The 26255-nt window shown below is 35.4% G+C and overlaps 1 protein-coding gene across 3 annotated transcripts; it reads left to right on the top strand.

Annotated features, from left to right (window-relative positions):
• On the top strand, positions 1 to 24525 carry LOC106876027 (coiled-coil domain-containing protein 157). 3 transcript variants are annotated; one of them, XM_089354377.1, is made up of 11 exons: positions 1 to 128; positions 1837 to 2158; positions 3395 to 3587; positions 6705 to 7159; positions 9509 to 9717; positions 12770 to 12960; positions 14877 to 15053; positions 15871 to 16039; positions 19444 to 19592; positions 22611 to 23022; positions 24415 to 24525. In XM_089354377.1, exons 2-11 carry the CDS (start codon positions 1896 to 1898, stop codon positions 24417 to 24419), a joined length of 2223 nt encoding a protein of 740 aa, XP_089210503.1. In that variant the 5' UTR covers positions 1 to 128; positions 1837 to 1895; the 3' UTR covers positions 24420 to 24525. The 3 variants fall into 3 exon arrangements, with proteins under 3 accessions (XP_089210503.1, XP_014779887.1, XP_089210508.1); XM_014924401.3 differs by lacking the exon at positions 24415 to 24525 and adding an exon at positions 24035 to 24365; XM_089354382.1 differs by lacking the exons at positions 1837 to 2158; positions 24415 to 24525 and adding an exon at positions 24035 to 24365 and having other exon boundaries at positions 8 to 128.
• The last annotated feature ends 1730 nt before the right edge of the window (positions 24526 to 26255 follow it).

Here is a 26255-nt window from a genome sequence, read left to right on the forward strand (position 1 = left end):
GCTAAGTGTTGCTAAGAAACGTCACTTGTTGGAAAATGGCGCTCAAAACTTCGGCGGACACGAGTTATAGCTTAAAAGTAGTACTACATGGTTTGATATCGTTTCACTATCAATTAGAGGGAAACAAAGTAAGTGTATGTGTATTTGTTGGAGTGTGGTAAAAATACGGTAATTCTCAAAGGAGAATATTAAAATGTTGATAAGTGTTTATTTTTATTGCAACGATGGAAGTAAAACAAGAAAATCAGACACGTAATTTACTTCTATTTTCATTACCACAAAAAAGTGAGAGCAGTAGGCAGAATTGGTAGAGTGTTATTTTGAAGACTGAGCAGTATTTTAGTTACATTTGTTTACGTTTTGAGTTCAAATACTACCTGGGTGTATATTGCCTTTAATTCATAAACACCAACCTGGTTTTGGCAATCGATTATACGCAATTGTTTATCAATTTATAGTCTTGTACCAAAATGAGAAATTATTGATACTTAAAATGTGTTTTTGTATTGGTGTGGCGAAAGTTCATTGAAATGTTCATCTTTCTTGGATCGTTTTGTAACTTTTCCAGTATGATAAAAGTAACTATAGTCAACCTTCTGTAATTAACTTCATTGTTGTAACAGGATTATTTTTGAAAGCAATGTGAGTTTTGTGTGTGTGTGTCCGTCCGTCTGTCTGTCTATCTATCTATCCTGCTTATTGTTTACATAATTTTTATCATTTCTTTGTGTGTGTACGTACGTACGTACACATATGAGAGTTGTATTGAGACTAATGTAAATATGTACATAAATAAGATTGGTTGTTCAGATCGCACATGTTGGTTGAGTAACTCTTCCTCTCTAGAAGTCTTCTTGGTCTGTATTTCCAGCAAATAATGGCTTCCAAGCAGAAGCAACATGCTATCATTGAGTTTTTTATTGATGAAGGGTACAGGCTGTCTAACATCCATAGAAGGCTATGGATTGTTTATAGAATCGATATCATTGACAAGAGCAAATCAGCATTAAAGATAAACTGTACTGTGGGAGGGTGGAGGCGCAATGGCCCAGTGGTTAGGGCAGCGGACTCGCGGTTTCGATTCCCAGACCGGGCGTTGTGAGTGTTTATTGAGCGAAAACACCTAAAAGCTCCACAAGGTTCCGGCAGGGGATTGGGGCGAACACTGCTGTACTCTTCCACCACAACTTTCTCTCACTCTTACTTCCTGTTTCTGTTGTGCCTGTAATTCAAAGGGTCAGCCTTGTCACACAGTGTCACGCTGAATCTCCCCCGAGAACTACGTTAAGGGTACACGTGTCTGTGGAGTGCTCAGCCACTTGCACGTTAATTTCACAAGCAGGCTGTTCCGTTGATCGGATCAACTGGAACCCTCGACGTCATAAGCGACGGAGTGCCAACAACAACTGTGGGAGACCATTAACTGCAACCACTGACACAAATCACCAGTGATGATTCATACTGACAGATGAGACACAATCCATGAATTTATTGAACAACTGGACTGTGATCAATATGCATTACAGGAGACAGAAGACTGGGCATTGGAAAGTGTGGGAAAATGAGGTACTGTGCCAGTTGGTATTCAGTTTGAAGTCTGCTGTGATCTGCTGGAAGCATTTGATGCCAATGACAACATATTTTTTCACAATCTGGTGATAGGAGATGACATAGGACCATATTTTTATGAAATGGTATCACACCTTTTCTCATACAAAGCTATAATGAATGGACAAAATGCTTTGTAAATAAATTATTGCTGTGAGGTTGGGCCATGATAAAAGCCCTAACTTTATGTATTTTCCTTTTCATTTAATACTATTGTGTATTTTTTAGGTCATCATTAACTAAATCCAAAACAAACTAAAAACAAGAAACAGTTTCTTTTGAATAAAATGGCTGATTTGCTGGGTTCTGCTGCCTGCTTAGACTCACTTAAGGAGGATATTTTTGATTTGCAAGCAATTATTAGTGAATACAGTTCTCGTCTTGGTCCTCTCAGTTACCCATCTTGGAAGTTCCCAAGTCAACAAGCTGGAGATATAGACATTGAAAAGCTATTGGTTCATTATTTAAATTTTACGAGCATATCTGATGAAAACCAGTTGGAAGCTAAACAAATTGCTCATATTGCTTTTTATGATTTGCTCATTGACAGGTGAGGAAAGTTTACTGTTGGTTCTTTGAATATTTGTGTATTTTATTTTCTCTATTTGTCTGATTTCATCTTGAGTTCACAATGGTATGGTGGTAATAAAATTAGAAATAATGGTTTTGATGTTAAGGTTTCCCTCACAGTTGAACTCCACAGGAAGAACAAGCTTATCGCTGTGAGCAAACAACACACTTGCTAAGTTTATAATGTTACAAATGTAATCTATTCCACCCTCCACCATCATCTCTATTGTTATTGTCAGTCAACACCAAGTTGTTTTGATTGTAATTCTTTAACCACAGGATCAGCTATGAATGAACAGATTAATGCTCAAAGGTGTTTCAGTCGTGGTAAAATAAACTTTTATTCAGACATAATAAGATTACATTATCCAAATACATCCTTCCTTTTTCAAGATGGTAGAATGTGATCTAAAGAAGATTTAACTGCTGTTTCTAGCAAATCAACTAATTCAGTTGTTCAATTAAAAAGGGTAGTATAAATTCATAAAAATTTGCATTTACAACTAGGTGAACTGAGCTAATAAGAATTATGCATCTTAGCCATAAATGCAGCACAGCTGGAGTGAAAAGTAAATGACTAGTCTTCTGATGGTTATCGTTTGTTACTACACTGACTCAATTATTCACAGCACTCGTTAAACTGTTGAGGAAAGTAAAATTAAGCTCTCTATTACTGGTTGTCTCTAAACTTATATTAATCTGATTATTGCATGTAATATATTATTGAAATTCTACAATGGAACACAATCACTAGTGTTATTGGTAGTCTGTGTTGGCAAGAATTGATTTGATAAAAATCATATATGGTGGGTCACCAGCATGGCTTTATCTGTAATACTATAAACAAACTAAGAAATGAAAAGACTATGTTCATGTCCTATGAAGAGAATGAAAATCTTATATTTGGAGCAATGCTCTTTGATAAAGGATAACCTAAAATGCTATGTACTGTATTATGTAATTAATATGATCAGGTGAGCTGGCAGAGCTTTTAGCATGCTGGGTAAAATGCTTAGCAGCATTTCACCAAGGTTAGCTTTGCCTTTCATCTTTGTGGGTTAATAAAATTTACTGGCCTTGTATCAAAATTTGAAGGCAATATGTTCAAAAAGAATAGTTTAAAATGAGACTAATTTAAAAACAAGTGTGCTTTTCAATGCTTGAACCAGTTGTTAATAGTGATAGAAAATACTTTAAATTTTTTCTTTATTTCCAGAATGGTCTATCTTCTTCATGTTTCAAATGAATTTAGTAAAAGTCTTTTGAAAATGTTAACAAAAGGAAAGAACATATTACTCTTAAATAACTCAAATTTAGAAGCTGGCAACAATTCTGTAGGACTTGTTGCTCGTCAGACCTGGCTTTTGCATGAATTCCTGCAGAAAACTTTACTTCAGATTTTGGATGAGGTAAGCTTTTCCTTTTTTTACACCTATTTTTCTATATTTCAAATAGACACTTACAATAAAAGAGAAGTGTGAAAGAATCTTAAAAAAAAGAAACTTTTAAGTTCTTTGATTGGTTTGAATCCTTCAAGTTCCTACCTTATTTGTTGTAGTATCATTTTATTTATTATATCTTATTTGGTTTTGTGTTTACATTTTATTTCTAATGTTTTATTTGAATTCTCCATATGCATTCCAGGCTCAGATTATACACACTACATATATGTGCATACTCAGTTTCTCCTCGTCCTCCACCTCTCATATCTCATTACTCCTTCCACTATCCTTCCCAATTATAATGCATGATGATGATGATAATGATAATATCTATGTCTATATCTATATCTCTATACACCTACACATACACACACATATCTAAATCTATACATATATATATATATAAATATATATATATATATATATATATATATATAGTGTTGTGATTAGAGCTACGACGCCCCTTGCAAGAGATAGACTGATCTGAGTAAAGTATAAATAGTAATGATCCGAGTGAGGTCAAGGTTCAGAGTTCAGAGTCGAGTGAAGTTTGTGTTAGTTTACAGTGAAGTTGGAAGGAGTCAGTTGGTTAGTTCACAAGGAATATTGATTGTTGGTTCATAAAGAGATTTGTTAGTTCGTTACATTGTTTTTACTGTTGACTGGTTATCTTATTTATTTATGTAACAAATTACATTACAATTTCTGGCAACGAGGTTTTCAAAGCTCACATAGGTTATTTAACAATTTGTTGATATATTTAAAAGAGCTCTAAGAAAAGCTAGGAATGAGCTACATAATGACAAAGCACTAATGAAAGTTTTGAGAGTATATTGAATAATGCCAAATCCAAATACTAATTGAGGAAAGTCACCAGCTGAGTTAATGTTCACACGTAAAATAAAATTGATCTTTGATAAATTATTGCCAGGAAAAAATACATATAAAGGAAAGACAAAAATACATTTGAAGGAAATAAAAGAAATATTACAAAACATTTCAAAGTAGGAGACTAAAGTTCATTTTAAAAATTACAAAAATGATAAAGAAGGTTGGGAGGATGGCTGTGTAATCAAAAGATTAGGTAACATGATGTATTTAATTAAAGGACAACATTCGGAACATAAGAAACACCTTAACCAGTTAAAGATGAGACATACAGAAAAATTAAGGATAATACCAATGGAAGTCTTCTATGATATGTTTGAAGTGCCAGCACCGAGAAATATTGAACCCTGTAGAATTAGCTTCAGAAAGCGAAAACAGACTGAATATCTGGAAAAAGATATTAAATTTTCAAAAAAGAAAAAAAAAACAAGAGTGCTAACAAAAGTGCTATGTGCAACAAACAATACTACCTTAAAAGTAGGGCAACAATTAAGATACAAAAGTTAAAAAAGAAAAAAGAGGGAGAGGTGCTGGAAAGAAAAAAATAAAAGAAATTCCACTTTCTGACAGTAGTCAAAATCTCAAATGGGGAGGTGTGATGAGAGTTACAACATCCCCTTGCGAGAGATAGACTGGTCTGAGTAAAGTATAAATAGTGTTGAGTGAAGTTTGCATTAGTTCAGTGTGCAGTTGGAAGGTGTCGGTTGGTTTGTTCACAAAGAATATTGATTGTTGGTTCATAAAGAATTTGTTAATTCATTACATTGATTTTACTGTTGACCGGTTATCTTATTTATTGTATATAACAAATTACGTTACAACATATAGTAACAGGAGGAATATGATATCCAGGTAGATAGCGAATTTCTCCGAGTAAAATGCCAAGGCTGATTCCTTCTGATGGTGTGCATTTTGGTCATCTTCCTGTAGCTCCCATCCAATGTTGCAGTTTATTTTGGGCTACTTAGAGTGTGAAATACTATATATATATATATATATATATATATATATATATATATATATATACACACATATACACATATATATATATATATACACATATATATATATATATATACACACAGACACACACATATATATATATCTATATATATATATATATATACTTAATTCATCATTCATTTTAAATGTCCACTTATCCATGCTTGCATGGGCTGAACAGAATTTGTTGAGGCAGATTTTTTAATAGTCAGATACCCTTCCTATTACCAACCCTCACCTGTTTCCAAGCAAGATAATATTCCCTCATGGCCAGGTATGTTTTTGTAGAAATTAGAAACTAGAAATGAAAGACACTGCTCATATGACAGTGACACTCATTTACAACTACCACGCAATGTCAAGACAAGGAAACACAAACACACACACTCACACACAGACATGCATGTACTGTGGCCATTTTTTCAGTTTCTGTCTAATAGATACCCTCACAAGTCTTTGGTCAGCCCAAAGCTATAGTAGAAGACACTTGCTCAAGTGCCATGCTGTGTGACTGAACCCAGAACCATGTGGTTGAAAAGTAAGCTTTTTAACGACACTGCTACACCTGCATGTTTGTGTGTGTGTGTGATGGGTTTCCATTTACCAAATTTTACTCACAAGTTAAGCTGAAGCTATAATACAGGATACTAGCCCAAGGCTATGAAATGAACTTCTTAATCAAATAGCTTTGTCTGTTCATTCATTTTAGTAATAGTTGTTAGTTTCAATTGTTGGATACTTGTCTTTTGATGAGTTTCACTTCTGATATGAAATTCAGAATTTATTCACAATATGCAATTGCTATTCTGGACATTAAAATATATCCAGTAATTGTTTACTTTCATTTTTTAGAAACAATATCCATCTGTCTGTCCATCAACTCTTCCATTTATCTCTTTCTTTTACCCGAACTTCTCTGCACCTTTCAATTACCTTATTCCTCAATTTTTGTGTGCTCACCTTTCCTTTTAACCATCTGACTATCCATACATCCATCAGTTATTCCATTATTTTATATATTCATTTACTCTGTGTCTATTCCACTGTCCATCTCTCTAGGTGTCCATCTGTTGTTTGTCACATCATCTTCACAAATCCTTTGGAATACTGTTTTAATCTTTCCTTATTTTTGGTAAAATAGTATCGTTATGAAGTTATTAATCTTATTATTTTAATTCTGTTTATTTTCTTTAGTTAAAAAATAGAAAAAAGCAGCATGTTACTGAACACCCTGAAACCAGCACTTGTAAATCAGCACCAAATATTTCACATTCTTCTTCATCTCGCAAGCCTATGTCACCTGATGGAAGTCTCTACAGTGTCATGTCAAAAGATGTGTGTTTCAAGTCAACTCAAACAGTTGAGACTGCCTTTGTGCCATGTGAGTCATGTTCCGTCATTCAGAGAAGTTTCAAAAGATCTGCATTCGCCATTTTCAAGACATGCCAAAAATTGAATTTGCCATCTAATATCAACAAGTTAATAATAAAGCCAGATATAGATGATTCCTGGATGTCATTCAACGAAATCTCAAAGTATAGTCATGAACAGGACAAAGACCTCAGTGTTATCTGCCGACAGATCGAAACATTAGTGACTGAAACTGAGCACCTGAAAACGGAAATGGCATTGGTGGAAAAGAAAAACAAGTATAACAATATTACACTCTTTGGTTCAAGAAATCATTCCTTCTCTTTCTTTTCTATACTGTTATAAGCCTCTAGTCTCATTACATTGTATGCCTAAATATGCTTAGCTGCTAATAACCACCATTACTTCATGGTTGAAGATATCCCAAAATGGATACCTGCTAGCTTTTTGAGAATTTGCATTGTCTTTAGCACTGCAAACTAATACATACATGATAGTGATGCCATGTTTATATTGGTTCAATTATAGTTAGCCCATAGTACCCATTTATATCTAGATTAACTGGGCTTCAGAGAGTTAAGTTCTTGACCATGGCTACAACACAACACTAATCACCAAATATGAGTCATCAATCCTTCATTGAACCCTGCTTCAATTGTTCCAACAAAATACAAATATCCAAGAATCAAAAAATTGAGCCACTCATAGTAATATGGTTTAATTCAAGTCATGAAGTAAAATCTCTTAAGTCTAAGGTTATAATTATAAAACATAAATGAATATTATGGTTCCAAATTCACTCAATATATTTGTTAATTACCTCAAATTTCTTTTGGATTTTCCATACTAACATAGATTGGCTAGTCCTGAAAATCAGGCATTGTCCAAGAGATTTAAAGTTTGATCCTTTTTGGTTTTACTTCTGCCAGAAAATTAAAGTGTAGTCTACTTTCCACTATGATGTCATTGCTAGAGTTTAAATCCATATTTATCTCTTTTTATCTTTTACTTGTTTCAGTCATTGGACTGCAGCCATGCTGGGGCACCATTTGAAGGGCTTTAGTTGAACAAATTGACCCCAGTACTTATTTTTTAAATCTGTTACTTATTCTATCAGTCTCTTTTGCAGAACCACTAAATTATGGAGACATAAATAAACCAATACCAGTTGTCAAGTGGGGGTGGCAAGAGAGCAAACACAAAGACACACACACATATATGATGGGCTTCAAAACAGTTTCCATCTATCAAAATTGCACATAAAGCATTGGTTGGCATGGAGCTATATAGTAGAAGATGTTTGCTCAAGGTGCTATGCACTGGGACTGAATCAAAATAATGTCAGCTGGAATGATTCAACCCAAGAAACAATTTGAGAGGAACATTTTTTGAAATATTGCAATACTGGAGTGTGTTAAAACTTTTGAGATGTCTCCTGATGTACATTTTAAGCACAAACCACTCCAATCACCAAAACCACATTATATTACAATGCACATGTTATACCATAACCAGCAATGACAGTAGCAGCAACATGCACACACACACAATGTCAGCATCACTAATCTCATCAGTTCTTAAAGTACTGAGGAAGAGCCAGTTTTACTCTGGCTCAGTTCATCTTGCTTGCCTTCTCAGTTGCCACCGCCAGATATTACAGGCATATAAAAATTTAGGAAAATGTTCCATTGCCCCCCCCCCCCCCCCATACTGCATACAAGGATGTGATGTGGTCTACAAACAGACAGCAGCATAGTATACTGTGAATTGCACTTAGTTATTTAAAACTATCAAACTAGGCATCAGGACTACATAGCAACCACAATTATTACACCACACTATATTACAGTATTAGGAAGTGTCTGTATAGTCACTTAACCTTGTAGAAGTAGCCATCAAATATCTGTCAAATCATATTCTATAGTCTTAAAAAAAAAGAGAAAAATACATTAGATAATGTTGTCCAAGGTAAACCCCAAAAGGCAAGATATTCACAGTTGGAATGCTTTTGATGATAGCTCTGCCTCTATCAAAATTGGCCTAGAAGTTAAACAATAGCTACGCTACATTGCTTTACTACATACTACTCTAAATTTCTACATAACATTACATTGTTCTTTCATTTTGTTGAGCTGGTTGTTGCTTCTTACTTGTAATACCTGCATATTCTGGTATTTAGAAACAAACTGATTTTACTCTGCAAAGTGTAACATCTGTTTAAAAAGGCCTATAGAGCAATTAATTGATGTTATTATTAGGATTTTGTCACATGCTGTAGTATGTATACTACAAATACATGACAGCCATATCACAAGTTTGTAAAGTCTCAATACTTTGTCTTTTTTTATTACATTGTTTGCTTATTTGTTTGTGTGCGCATGCATGTGTGTGTGTGAGAGAGAGAAAAGTGAGAGAAAGAGCCTTTGTATGGTTGCTCAGCCTGCTGGAAATAATAGCCAAATTTCCCTAAAATAGCACCAAACTGTCCTTTAAAAAAAAGGACACATTAGGCTATGTAGCTTAGAAAAAGATGGAGTGGTAGGTTTGTAAAGATTTTGATGAGTACTGACTTGGGGATAAACAACAACAAAATTGTTGGTTCCATATCCATTTTCTCACTATTCTAGATCTTTGGAGAACCATCAGAAAGCAACCGAGAAAAAACTGGCCTCAGAGAAGGAGACAAATGTTGTCCTTCAAAAGCAACACCAGACCAAACTCAAAGAAATCTGTGATGAGAAGGGGAAACTGCAATTCCAGATAAAATTAATAGGAAATCAGCTTGAAATATGCCGTGAGAATCTGAAAAAAGAACAAAAGAACACAGAAGACTTCAGTGAGTTTCAAGGATCATCATCTCTGGAGTTGAGTTGGCAGTTTTGTGTTGGCTTATATTGGTATGAATCAGAAAATATAAACAAATGGAGTATAAGTTTGTTTGCAATTAGGGAGAATAATAACTATAACATTTTGACTGGGCTCTTTCATTAGATTAGGTTCTTGTCTTTATCAATCCCATGAAATGATTGTGAGAGGACAACATATACTTCTTTTGTTTATATTTCCTATTATAGTCAGAAATTGGTTCATTCATAATGTGAAGTCAATATTAATTATAAATAATCTGTCTATTTTTTGTAATGGTGCAAAGTATCATCATCATTTAATGCCTGTTTTCCATGCTGCCATGGGTGGGATGGTTTGATAGGAGCTGCACCAGGTTCCATTGTCTGTTTTAGCATGGTTTCTATAAATTGATGCCCTTCCTAATACCAACCACTTTAGTGAGTGTACTGGGGACTTTTTATGTGGCACCATCACTGACAAGGTCACCAAGTACCTTGCACAACAAAAGCCCCTTAACTGGGAGTGGTGGGGTAGTATAGAAGGAGAGTGGCTTTGTGCCATTTGAGAGCTTTATAGTATAGAAAGGACAGATAAAGGTGGTTTTAGGGTATCAGCTCTTCTTGAGTACAGCAAGGTGTCAAGTATCTTGGTCATCTCCTTTGTAAAGCTTAGCATTTTGAGATCGACCTTCTATATTTCATCCCATATCTTCCTGGGTCTCCCTCTCCCACAAGTTTAATCCACTTAAAGTTATTGGCACTTCTTTATGTAACTGTTCTTATCCACATGCATCACATGACCAAACCAGCATAGTCTTCTCTCTTGTACGTTGCATGTCTTGTGCAGTCAGAGCCCAAATCTCACTACCATATAGCATTGCTGTTCATATACATGCATCATATAAATTTCCTTTCACTCAGAGAGAGAGAGAGAGAGACCTTTGGTTGCCAACAGAGGTAAAACTCTCTCAACTTCCTCCATCCCATTCTTATCCTAGCAGTTACACTTTCAGTGCAGCCACCTCCATTGTTAATTAGGTCACCTAGGTAGCAGAAATTATCTACTACTTTTAGAGTGTCTGTAGGGATGAGGTGAACCAGAAGGGCAATGACATCAATAGCTGATCGGCCCTACTGGAAGAGAAAGAGGGAGAGATGAAGTGAGGAAAGTAGCACCAGCATGGTCCTCTTTCACACTGCGATGTTGCAGGGAATGGACATTAGGGAGATGAGTGAACTGGAAAGGACTTTAGTAGCAGGCTCTAGTATAGGTGAGATGGGTAGGGCATGCTACAGATTTAACCCAGCTGGATAGCTGACATTGAAAGGTAGGTGAACCTTTTTTCCTCACATTACATTTCTCACATACTGCACGCTATTTCAGCACTCATATATATATATATATATATTTTCTTTGTTGTTGTTGTCCTCTTCCACAAGATGGCAGTGAAAATAAGGATCACAGCGATGCCATCAGACCTTTCTGTGACAAGGAAGATTGACCACCTGGATCCGTAAGATCAAGGTCATGGCCAAGCTGCAAGGCATCAAAGATGTAGCAGGTCCCATAGCTTGCATTGGGTACACTGAATGGAATTCCTGCCTACACCTTTCCTACACATTGAGGAAGCCCATTTACTTGAAGTGGGTAACATCCTGTCTGATTTCTTGCTTACTAGGACTTAGGTTAACTTTAAGGCTCTTTGATTCCAGGTTTTGTTTCCATGTCTAGAATTACTTTTCTGGTTCTGCTATAGATTCTACTATGACAGCAAAATCACCACCATACAGTAGTTCCCATGGGCTTCCAGTCTTAAATTTATGTTATGGCCCAGAGGATAATGATAAATAGGAAGGAACTGCAGGCCAAGTCTTCATAAACACCTACCTGTACACTAAATTTATCACTGTGCTCATGGTTAACTTTTATCTCACTAACTAATCCTCTGTACATGGCCAGTAATGCTTTCACAAGCCATCTGTCTACCCCTAGTTACTTCAGAGACCACCGGTCAAAGGCTTTCTCCAGATCAACAAATGCCAAGTACAATGGCTCCTTCTTAACCAAATACTTCTCTTGTAGTTGCTTGACTACAAACATAGCATCCGTACTGCTGCTTCTTGGCACAAAGCCAAATTGCATTTCATCTAGTCTAATTCTTTTCCTAATTAATTGGGCTATAATTCTCTCCATAACTTTTATCACCTGCTCCAGCAATTTGATGCCTCTATAATTACTTCTATTTAAGGCATCTCCCTTCCCTTGTGGCAACTAAGTATGATGTTGCTTCACCAGTCACTGAGGATTGCACCTTCCTGAATAATCTGATTAACTATATGGGTGACTAGACCATAACCTACTCTTCCAGATATTTTAAGCATCTCAGTAGTGATTCCTGTTGGATCAGGGGCTTTTTCTGTTTTCATATCTTTAATTGCTTTATACTGAAGTGTGAAAGAATCTTAAAGAAAAGAAACTTGTAAATTCTTTGATTAGTTTAGTGTAATGATATTCTTATTTCAAGCTGGTACACGCTTAGTGGTTTTTCATCTGTATCATGTGTCTTGTTTTATATCTATTGTTTTCATCTTCATGCTGGTAAGACCACTGTACAAATCCAAATATTTGCTTGGAGTATTTATGTTCATTCACCATTTCACTATTAGTATTAATACCACTTCTAAGATGGCAAGCTGGCAGAATTAGTGGTATTTCATCCATTTTTACATTGTGTGTTCAAATTCCACCAAGGTTGTCTTTGCCTTTCATCCTCTTGGGGTTTGATAAAATTAGTTCCAGTTGAGCACAAGGGTCAATGTAATCGACTTACTTCTTTGTTCCCAAAATTGTGCCAAAATTGGAAACCAATATTAGTACCACTTCTACCACCATGGCACATACTATCATCACCATCACTGCTTCTTCAACCCTTACCACCTCAATATCATGGCAATGATCATGTACACATAATTATGTAGGTTTGTATTTCTTTTCCTAAGTTTAGGAAGTTTGTGAATCTCTTCAATATCTTATAATTTTAGAGTTGGTGAAAGCTCAGTTGACTGAAGAATTGGAGAAAGTGACAGAAGTTACTCAAGATAGAGAGAAATTTCAGGAAAAAGTGAATCAACTGAGATTAGAAAACACTGAATGTAGTGAAAAACTTGCTGAATCAGCTAAAGAATTAGCATTAACACAAGCGAAGTGTAAGAGTATAGTGAAACATAGTGAGGTTTGTTGAATACTTACTCATGTTCAATCTATGCTGATATAGAAAAAATGAATTTGATGGTAGATGTGTTGATGATAATGATGTTACTCCTTACTTTCCATGATGTCTGTTGAAGTGAAGTTTGTTAGCCAAAGTATAAGTTGTCACTTATGGTCTGGCATGACTGTCTATTGAAGTTCAGAATGTCATTTAATTAACTACAACCAAAGAGGTGGTTCTATGTGCTTTTGTTTAGCAGCTTTTGTCATTTAACATGGAATTGGTATTTAGCCAAGTAAACTAAGAGAAGTGGAGTGATATGTTCTATTATAACATCATGGCTGTTGGATTGTTTAAACTCAAGATTTTCTGCTTTGCAATCCAGCATTTAAGTGGTTCAGTTTCAAAATGTTCTTTAAATCATGTCATTGTATTGTTAAAGATGAAATGACAATGTACTGAGCTAGCCACCAGCTCATAAGTTATTTTCTAATCTGTTGTAGTCTTTTCTTTAAATTGAAGGATGATGTAAATGGCAAAAAAAAAAAAAAATGGTATGTATGATCTGTTAGATGTATAATGTTAATCTGTATTAAAGACTGCACAAGAGCAGCTAATCATTAAATACATCAGCTGAAGTGTGCAGGAGACATGACCATGTAATGTGAATAGCCAATAAGCGTTGTGTGAAAAAGGTGTAATTTGTTCTCAGTAGAATGCACAGATGTAGAAATTAATGAGGTCAAATCTCCACTAATAGATCTCACAAAATAAATGACAAAAGAGTAAGATGTGTGATGATGTGATGTGCATGAGATACATCTGCCCTGTGCCATCTTGGAAAACTGAATGTTATGATGAGGCTTGTTGTCATTGTCACTGCCATCATGAGTGCCATCAGGGTAGGGCACTTCTTAATTCAATATACCTCAGTTTCCTTAACTATAAGAAATAAACATCATTCTTCAAATCTAATGCTATTCACTTATATCAGCTTTCCAGTTTCTTTCAAGTCCTTGGAATATTTACATGTTTTATAATTATATAACCAGTTAGTTTGATATTGTTAGAAATATATTTTCTACGATCAGTTATTTGATAAGTCTCAAAGGCTGAATTGATATTTTGGTTAAAGACTTGTGAACTGCTCATAATACTGGATAAGGTACTAAACAACTTATCTCACATTTATCTAACATAAGAGCTGTGAAGTGATGGCTGTAATAGTTGAAGAAGCAGCATGTTAGCTGTATATGTAGAGTGACAGCTGCAATGAAAGAAAACTCTCTACCTTTGGGCCAATGTTTGAGCTTTTATTTGTTAATCAATATGCTTGAAATAGTAGCCAAATTTCCATAAAAATCACACCTTACCATCTTAAATAAAGAAAAGATACACTGAATAATAATGCTATCGTTTTTTATCATCCATCTTCCATGCTGGCTTGGGTTGGACAGTTTGCAAGGATCCAACAAGTTGGAAGACAGCATCATTCTACTATGTCTGCTTTGGCAGGGTTTCTATAGCTGCATGACTTTTCTAATGCCAACCACATTATAAAATGTATTAAGTGCTTTTTTTGTAGTACCAGCACTAGTGAGGTTGTAGCTCACAAAATTAAAGATTCCCCATTGACTGAATGGTGGCTGAAATGTTTTTGGACTTATGTTTGCTTGATCAAACTAATGTGGTGCTAAACAAGAACAACAGTTTTTGAACTAACTTACTTGTCAATATAATGGTTAACAAAAAAGAGAAATATTTTCTTGGCAGAGCATTAAATTAACAGGAAATTGTCTAATAGTTTAAAGATTTAGAGTAATTATTAGTTCTTCATAAGAATTGATTTGGGAATAAATCATCTAATTTTCATATTAGAAATAAGATATTCTTTGGTAATGTACCATTTTAGAAATAATATTTCTGTATTGATACAGTCAATGCAAAAGAAACAAGATTCATTGTTGGAACGAGTTGAACAATTAAGTGAAGAAAATTCAACTCTACATGACCAGTTAGCAGATCTGCAGGATGACATTGATGAAAACCTGGAGAAATATGATGAATTACTTCAAGAGAAAATATATTTACAGCAACGGTTGAAGGATGAAGAGGTAACGCTTGTCTTTATTAATTTTAGCTTGAGCAATAGTTCCCGCATAGATGGAGGTGAAGGGCATAAATTTGTAGTGAAATTTAGATAGAGTTGATTGCCAGAAAAGAGGACTGTCAAAGGTTAATAGTGTCAATTTTCTTATTGTATTAAAAGGTTTCATGGTTATTATCACAGTACAGTTTATTAGTCTTTTAGTTGTTTCAGTCATTTGACTGTGGCCATGCTGGAGCACCACCTTTAGTCGAGCAAATCGACCCAAGGACTTATCCTTTGGAAGCCTAGTACTTATTCTATCGGTCTCTTTTGCTGAACCGCTAAGTTACGGGGATGTAAACACACCACCATCGGTTGTCAAGCGATGTTGGGGGGACAAACACAGACACACAAACATATACACACACATACATATATATATATATATATATATATATGCATATATACGACAGGCTTCTTTCAGTTTCCGTTTACCAAATCCACTCACAAGGCTTTGGTCGGCCGTTCATTTAAATCAGAGAGGGTAGATCTTCTTAACCACAATGCAGATGTTATTCATGCTGGTACCCTTGGATACTTATGTAAAGTAGATTGTTGTACTCATGCAACAACTGTGCAGTATATATTTTTTTTCCATTTTTGGATGATTTTTATTAAAGAGATCATGTAAACCAAATAGGTGTCTGCATATGTCTTTCTGCATCCATCTCTTCTTAATGAATTTTAAAGCAAAGGAGGTGCTGCATAGGTCAACTTATCTTTTGATTTCATTTATTTGCACAAATTGTAATAAGAATAATGAGATATTTTGGTTAATGTAGAGCAAACAACAGCAGGTAATGGATGAAAAAAATGAAAATGAGAAATTGCTCACAGCAGTCAGATCAAAAGTTGAAGAAATTAGTAAAGAACTGAAAAAGACTCAGGAGCGAGAAACCCTTTTAGTGCAATATCCTGACTTAAATGGCCCTGTTTTGGATGATAATTTATGTAAGTATATCAGATATTATTTTTTTTTATTTTACTTTCATTTTTGGCTTGTCGTGAACAAGTAGCTAGTGTTGCTTCTGTTCAATCCTTTTGTACATTGTCAAATTTTGTATGCATCTCTACATTTCCTTTGCCTTCACAACACTTAATCTATTTTCCAAATTAATGTAACACATCTCAAGAATTATTTGCAGTTCTTTTGTTTCAGTTACTGTAAGTCTTCTTTACTGTGTCAACAAGTGTCCTTTGACTTGAATAACCACATAATATTACATATCTTATAAGTCCAGTCAGCTCTGATTTTCCCTTTGGAGTTCATATTCTGCTAACTGTCATTATAATTTTGACTCATATTTAATTTGTTCCTCTCCAATCATTTTAGATCTACTGCCTTCAGTATCTGCTCACTAAACAAACATATCTCACTGATATACATACATACATATAGTGTGTGTGTGTGTATGTGTGTATAATGTAAGCAGAGTTAGCGGTTATAATAACCGACTAAGGGATAAAATATATGTATATACTATCGGTATCCATTACTCGTGTTATCTCAAAGCATGGGTAGTATGCTCACACACTATGCTCGTAGAGTACAGGTAACAATAGAATAAACAAAAGTTTATCAGGAAACAAATATAAATAATCAGAAAATGGAGAAAACCTCAGATCAACAAGCACATCAACTGGACCACACTTATAGCTTATTATTTAATACAGAACATGGCATAACATTTATGTGACATAACAAATCTTATGGCTGTTTCTGCATCCGGTGCTGATCAATGTTTACAAATAATTGCGAAAATAAAATTCCTCATCTTCATAGGACATTTGAATCAGGGCACGGTGCTTCATCAGAGTAAAACAAAAGCATCCAAAATAAGCAAAAGGAAGAAGGAATAGGAAAGAAAACATGGCCTAGAAAAGAAGTCTGGAAGCACAAAATGTTAAAGGAATATAATCTAACATCCTAGGACTACAAAAGTCCGTAGGTAAGAGGGTGAACTAGTACTGTTCTAGGGAGTAAAGAAATTTGGGGAGTAATTCCAATATAAGGAGGAACCAAGATGTTTTTAAAAGTTATAAAAAGAGATTATCAAAAAATAATAATACAAGGAAACTAACTATGGGTATTACCTATGCTAACGATAAAACTTAAGTTAGAATGTATCCAAAACATTACAGTAGGGTGCTTAAGATAGTGTACTCACAGGAATATTACAGAGAACCCCATCTGTTGTCCGCAATAGGACAGGTTAAGTCCAGCAATCTCTACAATTGGTCGAATTATATTTGAACTGAGGGCATAAGTTAAAATTGTTACAATGGATATGTAAATAAAGATAAATAAATAAGGAAATAAGTAAAGGGTACAGGGGAGCAGACAATGATATAAGTGGTATGGGGTCGCTTAAGTCCTTCTGCAATTTATCGATATAGCATACATGAGAAAACGTTCAGACTCAACACAGAGGCCTACATCAAGTGCCTGGAGGAGGTAGTGTTGCCCTGGGTCAAGAGGGTGGCTGCTGGGAAACCCTATGTCTGGCAACAGAGATTGTCTGACAGCCATGACTGGGTTCTCCTGCTGGTGTGGCATGGTGCAGAGTCCTGTTGCCAGACATAGGGTTTCCCAGCAACCACCCTCTTGACCCAGGGCAACACTGGCCACCTAACTCCCCTGGTTGCAACCCCCTTGATTATTATGTGTGGGGTGCAGTTGAATGAAAGACCAACAAACCTTGAACAAAAATTATGGCAGCATACACCAACTTAAACAAGGAGACCATCCAGAAGAGTTTCAGGAGATTCCAAAATCATCTGGAGGCTGTGGTTGAAGCCAATGGTGATTTTATTGAATAAATTTACTCTTTAATATTTCAAGATATTTTTATGTAATTTTGGTAAATATTGGGTTGTCCAGAAAGTTTGTGTCGATTTATAGTAGCTTACCTTTCGACTTAGTTTAGAACATGGTTGAGTCTATAAAATAGGGTTTGACTACACCTCCATTTAGAGCACAGTTTAAACTATCTTTTCGTGGAAGAAGGTTTATGTTCCTATAACCTGTGTTAATTCTGTAACCCTTTCAAATGGAAGATGAGAAAGTTCATTTTCGGCACTTGATGCTTTTCTTTTTCCGTAAAGGAGAAAAATGCCTCACAAGCAACCAAAGAAATATGCGCAGTTTATGGTGAATTTTCTTTATCCGAAAGAACTGTACGGAAGTGGTTCGCAAGGTTCTGAGCTGGAGATTGTAGCCTTATTGATAAAGAGCGATCAGGCAGACCATCCACTACAGATGATGACCAAATCAAGTCATTATTTGAGAATAACCCACATTGCACAACCCGAGAATTGGCAGAAAGCCTCAACCTATCAAAATCCGTCGTTCATGAGCACCTGGTAAGGCTTGGATATACAAATCACTATGATGTTTGGGTATCACATGAGTTGAGTGAGAAGAACCTTTTGGATCGCATTTCCATCTGTGATTTGCTTTATAAACAGAATGAAAACACGCCTTTTTTAAAGCAAATTGTGACAGGTGATGAGAAATGGATTATCTACCGAAATGTTCAGAGAAAGCGATCCTGGAGTAAGCGACATGAGCCACCCTTAGCCACCCCAAAAGCAGGTCTTCACCCTAAAAAAGTCTTGCTTTGTGTCTGGTGGGATTGGAAAGGAATTCTGTACTATGAGTTTCTCCCAAGTAACCAGACAATTAATTCTGAGAAATACTGCACACAACTGGACGAGTTAAAAGCAGCAATTCAAGAGAAACGTCCAGAATTGGCCAACAGGAAAGGTGTTGTTTTCCAACATCATAATGCAAGACCGCACGTTTCTTTGGGAACCAGACAAAAATTGCTGCAGCTCGGCTGGGTTGTGTTACCCCACCCTCCATATTCACCAGATATTGCTCCTTCAGATTTCCACTTATTCAGATCTTTGCAGAATAGTCTTAATGGTAAAAATTTCAATTCCTTGGATGACGTAAAAAGATACCTTGATGAATTCTTTGCCATGAAACCACCTCAATTCTGGGAAGAGGGTATTTTCAAGTTAAAGGAAAGATGGAGACACATTGTGCAACAAAATGGTTCATAATTGGTTGATTAAAAATGTAATGGCAAGTATTTATTGACCTTTTTCTTTCCTTTAAAAATCAGCACAAACTTTCCGGACAACCCAATATATCTGTTAAAATGAGATGTCGGTTTTATTTTCATTTTTGCCTAATTTAGACGACAGTTTATTCATCATACCCTATATATATATGCAGAGTAGTTCCATATTTAGAGAAAATCCTTTTATCACTAGTAAGCTTCTATTCGTTTTAGCACAAGATATTTTACTGACACCTTAAAGTACTTTCTCTACTTTCTATCCAACAGACAGTGGTCATCTTGAAAAGGACATGGCCCTCCAGTTGAAGTCCAATATAGTTCGTATCGAACTTTTAGAGAAGCAAAACCTGGTTTTAAGGAATACCTTAGAGAAGATTTGTATTGATCCCATTATCTTACAAAATGTTGCTAAGTTGGTAAGGACATATTCTTTCTTGTTTTGTTGTCAGCATCACTGTTACCATAGTTGCTGTAACCCTTGTCATCTTCACTATGGTTATCATTATGTTATTCCAGTGGCTTAACACCAGTCAACCAACATCGCATTACTCTATCAAGCTATGCCCCAACACACTACATCATTATCTCCATTTAACATCCGTTTTCCATGCTGGCATGCGATGGATAGCTTGACAGGAAATGGCAAGGCCAGGGGCCACATCAAGTTCCATAGTCTGTTTTGACTTGGTTTCTACAGCTGGATGCCCTTCCTAATGCCAGCCACTCCACAGATTATACTGGGTGCTTTTTATGTGGTACTGGCACACACGCTTTTTACGTGGCACCTTGGTTTTATGATCTCAATTCTGTTGTGGTGGGCAGGAAATTCTTTTTCCATATTTTCTATAAAGATATCTGCTTGCAGAAGTACAAATTGTGTAATATCAACTGCTTTGACTTCATTAGTTTGTTACAGTCTTGCAATGACTATAAGCACTACCCAACACTTCTTCAAACTAAATTTTAAAAGAATTGAAGATAATGATGGGGTGGGGTATGATGATAATGACATCTTGCTCAATTCATCACCATCTCATCATCATCAACTTTTTAATGTCCACTTTCTGATGCTTCCATTGGTCAGATAGAGTTTATTGAGGTAGTTTTTCTATAGCTGGATGCCCCTTCTGTCACCAAGCAAAGTAATATTTTCCTATAGGCAAATTTGTTCTCACAGAACATTGGAAATAAAGGACACTGCTTTATGACAGTAACAATCATTTGCAACTATTATACAATGTCAAGATGAAACACAAACACACACATTTATATAATGGGTTTCTGGGGTTCTTCAGTTTTCATCTACTAGAACTATTCACAAGACTTTGATTGGTCAAGGTTATCACAAAAGACAGCTGCTCATGGTGCCATACAGTGGGATTGAACTGAAATTGGGAAGCAAACTTCTTACCACACAACCACGTCTGTGTCTAATCATATGTAAAACTGATTTGTAACAGTAAAAATCAATTACATTCAAATATTTTTCTCTTTCATTTGCTTTTCTCTTCCTCTCCTTATGATGGTTTATTCTCTGTCACCTTAATATAAATACTACATTTCAATAGTCAAAAACTATTTAAATGCAGAAGATTTAAACGGTTTTAACATGAACTGTATAACTAGATGTCATTTATATAGTGATTGCTCCATCTTCACAGAGAATTGCTGTCTCTTTTTGGTTCCTTGTTACTGGCTTTCTACCCACAATCAGTCAGATGACTTTTCTGCATAACTGTGCACTTCTCGATAGTTAAGTCTATACACATCACCACTCTTCCATTGCCTTTGGATTTTCAGTAGATAGAATGATGAATGAGATCAACATAAAGAGACAGCTGTATATCAATGGATTATAGTGATAAACACTTGTACAACATGGTACCACTCTTTAAAATCCGGTAACTAGGACCTAGAATCAGGCTGAAGGGAGATAACCAGTAATAATGCTAAAGGGAGATAACCAGCAACAATATTGGAGGAAAGTTAACAGGGAGAATAGTTTTTGTGTGTGAAAGATGCACAGGTACCATTAACACTAAAAATGTACAGAAAATAGATCCCATCACATGCCAAGGGGGAAAAGTAGAAGTAGTCTATAACTTCTGTTACCTATGTGACCAAGTCAGTATTTGGGAGTGGATGCTCTGAATATGTAGCTCCTAGAATAAGAATAGACTGGGCAAAGTTCAGAGAGCTCCTACCTCAGCTGGTAACAAAGAGTGTCTGTATGATGCTTGTATGTGAATAGCTATGCTGCACAGCAGTGAAACACGGGCTATAACTGCTGAGGACATGCATAGGCTTGTAAGAAATGAAGCTAGTATGCTTTGCTGGATATTAATGTCAGTGTGCATGCACAACAGAATGTAAGCATCCTGAGAGTAAAGTTGGGCATAAGAGGCATCATTTGTGGTATGCAAGAGAAACGACTGTACTGGTATGGTCTTGTGATGTGTATGGACGAAGACAACTGTTTAACGATGTGCTGCACTCTAAAGGTGGAGGGAACCCATGGAAGAGGTAGACCTAGGAAGACATGGGACAAGGTGTTGAAGCACGATCTTTGAATGTTGAGCCTCACATAGGCAATGACAAGTGACCGAGACCTTTGGCATTATGTTGTGCTTGAGAACACCAGTCAAGCCAAATGAGATTGTACTCATGGCTGATGCCAGTGTTGTGTAACTAGCATGCAAAAAGCACCCTTCAAACATTGGGTGATATGCTGTACTGAGAAGATCTGTCAAGCTAAGTGAAATGGTAGTCATGGATGATGTCAGTGTCACATATCTAGCATCCATACCACTGGCACGGAAAAAGCACTGGTTGAGCGTTGGACCTCATGGAGGCAGTGACAGGTGATCAAAACCTTTGGCGATATACCATGCCTGTGTAGGAAACCTTGCCAAATCAGATTGGAACCTGGTGCAGCTTCCAAGCTTACCAGTTTGCAGTCAAACCATCCAACCTACACCAGTATGGAAAGCTGATGTTAAATGATGATGATGATAATAATGATGACTTGTTATGGTTATCTATCTCTACACGGTAGGACACAGTATTGACTTATAAAAACATAATATACTTCATAATATATTATGGTTGTATAACAAAATACCATGTCCCTACAAGTCATTAATATTAAAATAGACATTGTCAAGTTAATTAGTTATAAGAATAGTTCAACCAGATAACTAACTAAAATGTGCAGATAAACTAGTTAATTTAAATATATTAAATACGAGTTTTAAATGAACTGGTTAAATTAATCTTTAGAGGGCTTAAGTGAAATGTCATGATATTTTACATGTAGAAAGATCTACTCCAAAGTGAAAACATTGTTCTAGACGATAAATTAAAAATAGTGACATCATCTTAGAAATTCAAATATATTTTAGCATTTTTAAAAGTTTCCTCATTGTTATTTACAGCAACCAATTCCTTTGTGGAATATTGAGAAATTCGCAAGCAATGGAGAAGGAAGCTATCATAAGCAGACCATTGGTGGCCAAAGTATAACACATACTCAACATAACCAGCAACAATACATTCAGCAGAGCAGAGAGAAATATTCTCATATGATAAATAAAGAAGAGGATGAACGAGCTATGGCAAAAGCTCTGTATGAGATTGGGATGAGTGACCATTATAACCTGATGTCAAAACCAACTGGTAAAAATAAACAAGCAGCAGCTAGATGCCAGTCTTCAGATGCCAACAGATCACAACAATCTCAGCAGTTACCACCAACAACAACAAGATCATCTGGCAGCATCCAAACATATAAAGTTTTGAAGCAGTTAGGTAAAATGCACCATGGAAATTCAAGACCAAAGACTACAGGTAAAAAGAATTGATCATTTAAAGAGTTATGTTTTAAATTCATGACTTATACTTATTTATATGTTGTGGTACAGTTTTGTAGTTATTGTACTATATGAAGAGCAAGGCAATACTTTATGAAGGCTCATGGCTCAGTGGTTAGAGCATCAGGCTCACAATCATAAAGTAGTGAATTTGATTCCTGGACCAGGGTTTGTGTTGTGTTCTTGAGCAAGACATTTTATTTCATGACTTCAGTAGTTATGGGTATGGAGGTAGCTATATTAACACAGTAGGAGTTATAATACAGAAATGGGAGTCAAACTAACTTGCTACAAGGAATGAGAATCACCTGGTGGTGTTTAATTGGAAATTGGTGGGTTGGTTGTACTTTACTACACTCAGATAAAATAAATTCAACCCTTACCAGAATAAATGAATGGTACACCTCCTTCATGCTAACAAGAAAAAAGAACATCTATATAGTCACTCAACTGGTTAAAACGTAGTCTTTTAATACACTTCCAAACAGCTTTAAATAAAGACCGCATATTTCAAGTCCTAGGTCATAGAGCACTGGGGTTTGGACAAAATCCCACCCTGGACTATGTGAGTGAGAGGAAGACCATGGAGGAATTTCTGAATGGCATAGGGCACAGCATCAGGTTGTAGTAAAATGAACTTTAAATGAACCACAACATTTAATGAGGTTTTCAATATTGTGTTTGTTTTAATTTTTTCCAAGATTTTCTATGATGTTCCTTTTATTATATTCATTTTTGTGATTGGAGTTATTATATAACTAATGTGATATTTTACATCTCAGAGAAGTGTTCATAAACTACAAATAATTAGAATTAGTGCACCATACCTTTAGAATTATTCACCAACAACACCACCACCACCACCAACATAATAAATTTAATTTATCGTTGGGTTTATAGATGGTATTGATGACTGACTTAAAAATAAATATTTTATTTTTGTTTCTTCTAATTGAAAAAAAAACAAAACTTCTTGTTACTAATTTCAGAGACATCTGCCACAATAAAAACATTACTTACGAAACCGCCTCCACGTAATGCGTATGTATGTAAACACTGTGATAAATTATACTTACTGGAAAGAGAACTGTCAATTCATTATCTTTATTGTAAAGGCTGAGTAGCAAACAACTGGAGATACTGTTATCCTGTCACAGATCATTTATGTTGATGTCTAATTATCTAAACTCTCATGAACATTGTGTTTTTTCAGCATAGAAGACTAAGGGAGATAATTCTTTAACTGGCAATATTTTCTTAAAACATGAACTTTCAATAAATTATAAAATTCTTTTATTAAATAAATAATAAAATAATGATTATATTGAATTTTCATTTTTTTTTACCGATGAAGTTTAATTTTTTCCAGGGTGATGGAAAGAAAGCGCGGATCTAGTTGGTTTGGTGCCAAGCATTTCAAAAATTAAAGTTAATCGAAAATTTTAAAATTTGGCGTAATAATATATATACTTTCCAAGCGGAATTGCTGGAGTAGATCTTTTCTGTTTGGTTGCCAGCGGCTGCCAGCGTCAATATTCAGTGTAATGATACACTTTTATAGACTAATTAATGACGTGAAAGTAATTTTCGTTATAAATCAATAAATAAAGAGTTATTAGTAATTAAAGTTTGAAAATTTTGGTAATTTTAGCCAAGCATAAGCCATAGGCACATTCATGGCTGTTTCGATAGTAAGAAGCAGAACATGAGAAGTCTTTTGTCTCTCAAGTGCCTGTTACCGTAGTAACAAGCGAATCTGAACAGTGTCTGAAAAGTCTTTTATCTGCAAGGAAGTACGTGTTGATAAATTCAACGCTGTGTTAGTAACTTCGCTTCTTTTATGGAAACATTAAAAACAGAGGAGAATATTTAAAAAATTAAAACTGAAAGTTTAATGTTTGTTTTTTTTAAGCATATTTAGATTGTAATAAAACATATTTAAATTGCTTGTTTCATGTTTGTTTCTTTTTGTCATTGAGCATTGAGGTGGTTGTGAGGTGTGCTAAAAATAACAGCTAAATAAGAGTTTTGGGATAAATCTTTCAAATTAAACTTTATTTGCCAACATCTCGCTCAGAGATTTAAAACTAACTGTTTTTTTTTCTTTTAAATTAACATAAACAGTTATTTACATGAAAGAAAATTACTGGAGAACTTTTATCTAATTCTTTTAAATCTTTGTTTAAAATTGTTGTGTGTCTATCGCATGTAACATGTTTATTGTATTTGCATTAAACACTGGTGGTTGTGAGGTGTGCTAAAAATAACAGCTAAATAAGATTTATTTACATGGAAGAAAATTATTGGAGACATAACACGTGTTGTTTACAAATATTGATAGAAGCTTGGTGATACCTGCTCAGAGGCTTATGCAAAGTTTTCAAAAACTTTTCATCATTCTCAACACAATCGAGATCTTGTGCAACTGAAACCTGGGTATCTTTTTGGTCAGCTGAAAGCAATTTTAGCTCAAACTTGGCAGACATGCATCTCATACCCAAATCTTCAGCGATAATGGACTGAACTGAACCGTAATTAATCTGCATATCCTCTGATAACTCACAGATGGTGATTTGATGATTTCCCCTCACAGTTGCATGCACATCTGCGATGCTTTTCTCAGTTATGTTGGTTGCCGGTCTCCCAGAATGTTCGTCAATATCAACATTTTTTTGGCCATCTTGGAAACATCTGAACCACTTGTACACTTGGGTGCAGCTCATACACTCCTCTCCATACACTTTCTGCAATTTTGCATAGGCCTCTGAGCAGGTATCGCCATGACAACTTTCTCTGTTATGGTCAATGCAATGGTCACACGCTACACACCTTCATTCCAAGCACTGTTGTAAACAGCGCAAGTGAGCTAGAACGTTAAAACTTAGTGCATATGCACAACAGAATTCAAGGTCAATCTCTGCCAAGCAGCTTTACTCTGCATGCTTTTTGTTTCGTTACTATGGCAACAGTCCGGATACTTATTGATCAGACCTAATATGTGTCTTGACTTTTGTCAGAAAGCAATGCAAACAATCGTGGGGCATTAAAATTTGAATGTGAAGTATATATAAGTGCTATAAAAGAAGGTAGTAATTTTCCCTTGTCCTTATCCTTAGTGTAAGTTTTAGAGTGCAGTTCAATTTTAACAGTTATTTTTTTAAAGCTATAATGGAAGTGACAAAAGAGCATATTCGGCATATTTTGCATTAT

Source organism: Octopus bimaculoides, chromosome 1 (genome assembly GCF_046866305.1).
Source record: "Octopus bimaculoides isolate indiv1 chromosome 1, ASM4686630v1, whole genome shotgun sequence".
NCBI lineage: Eukaryota > Metazoa > Mollusca > Cephalopoda > Octopoda > Octopodidae > Octopus > Octopus bimaculoides.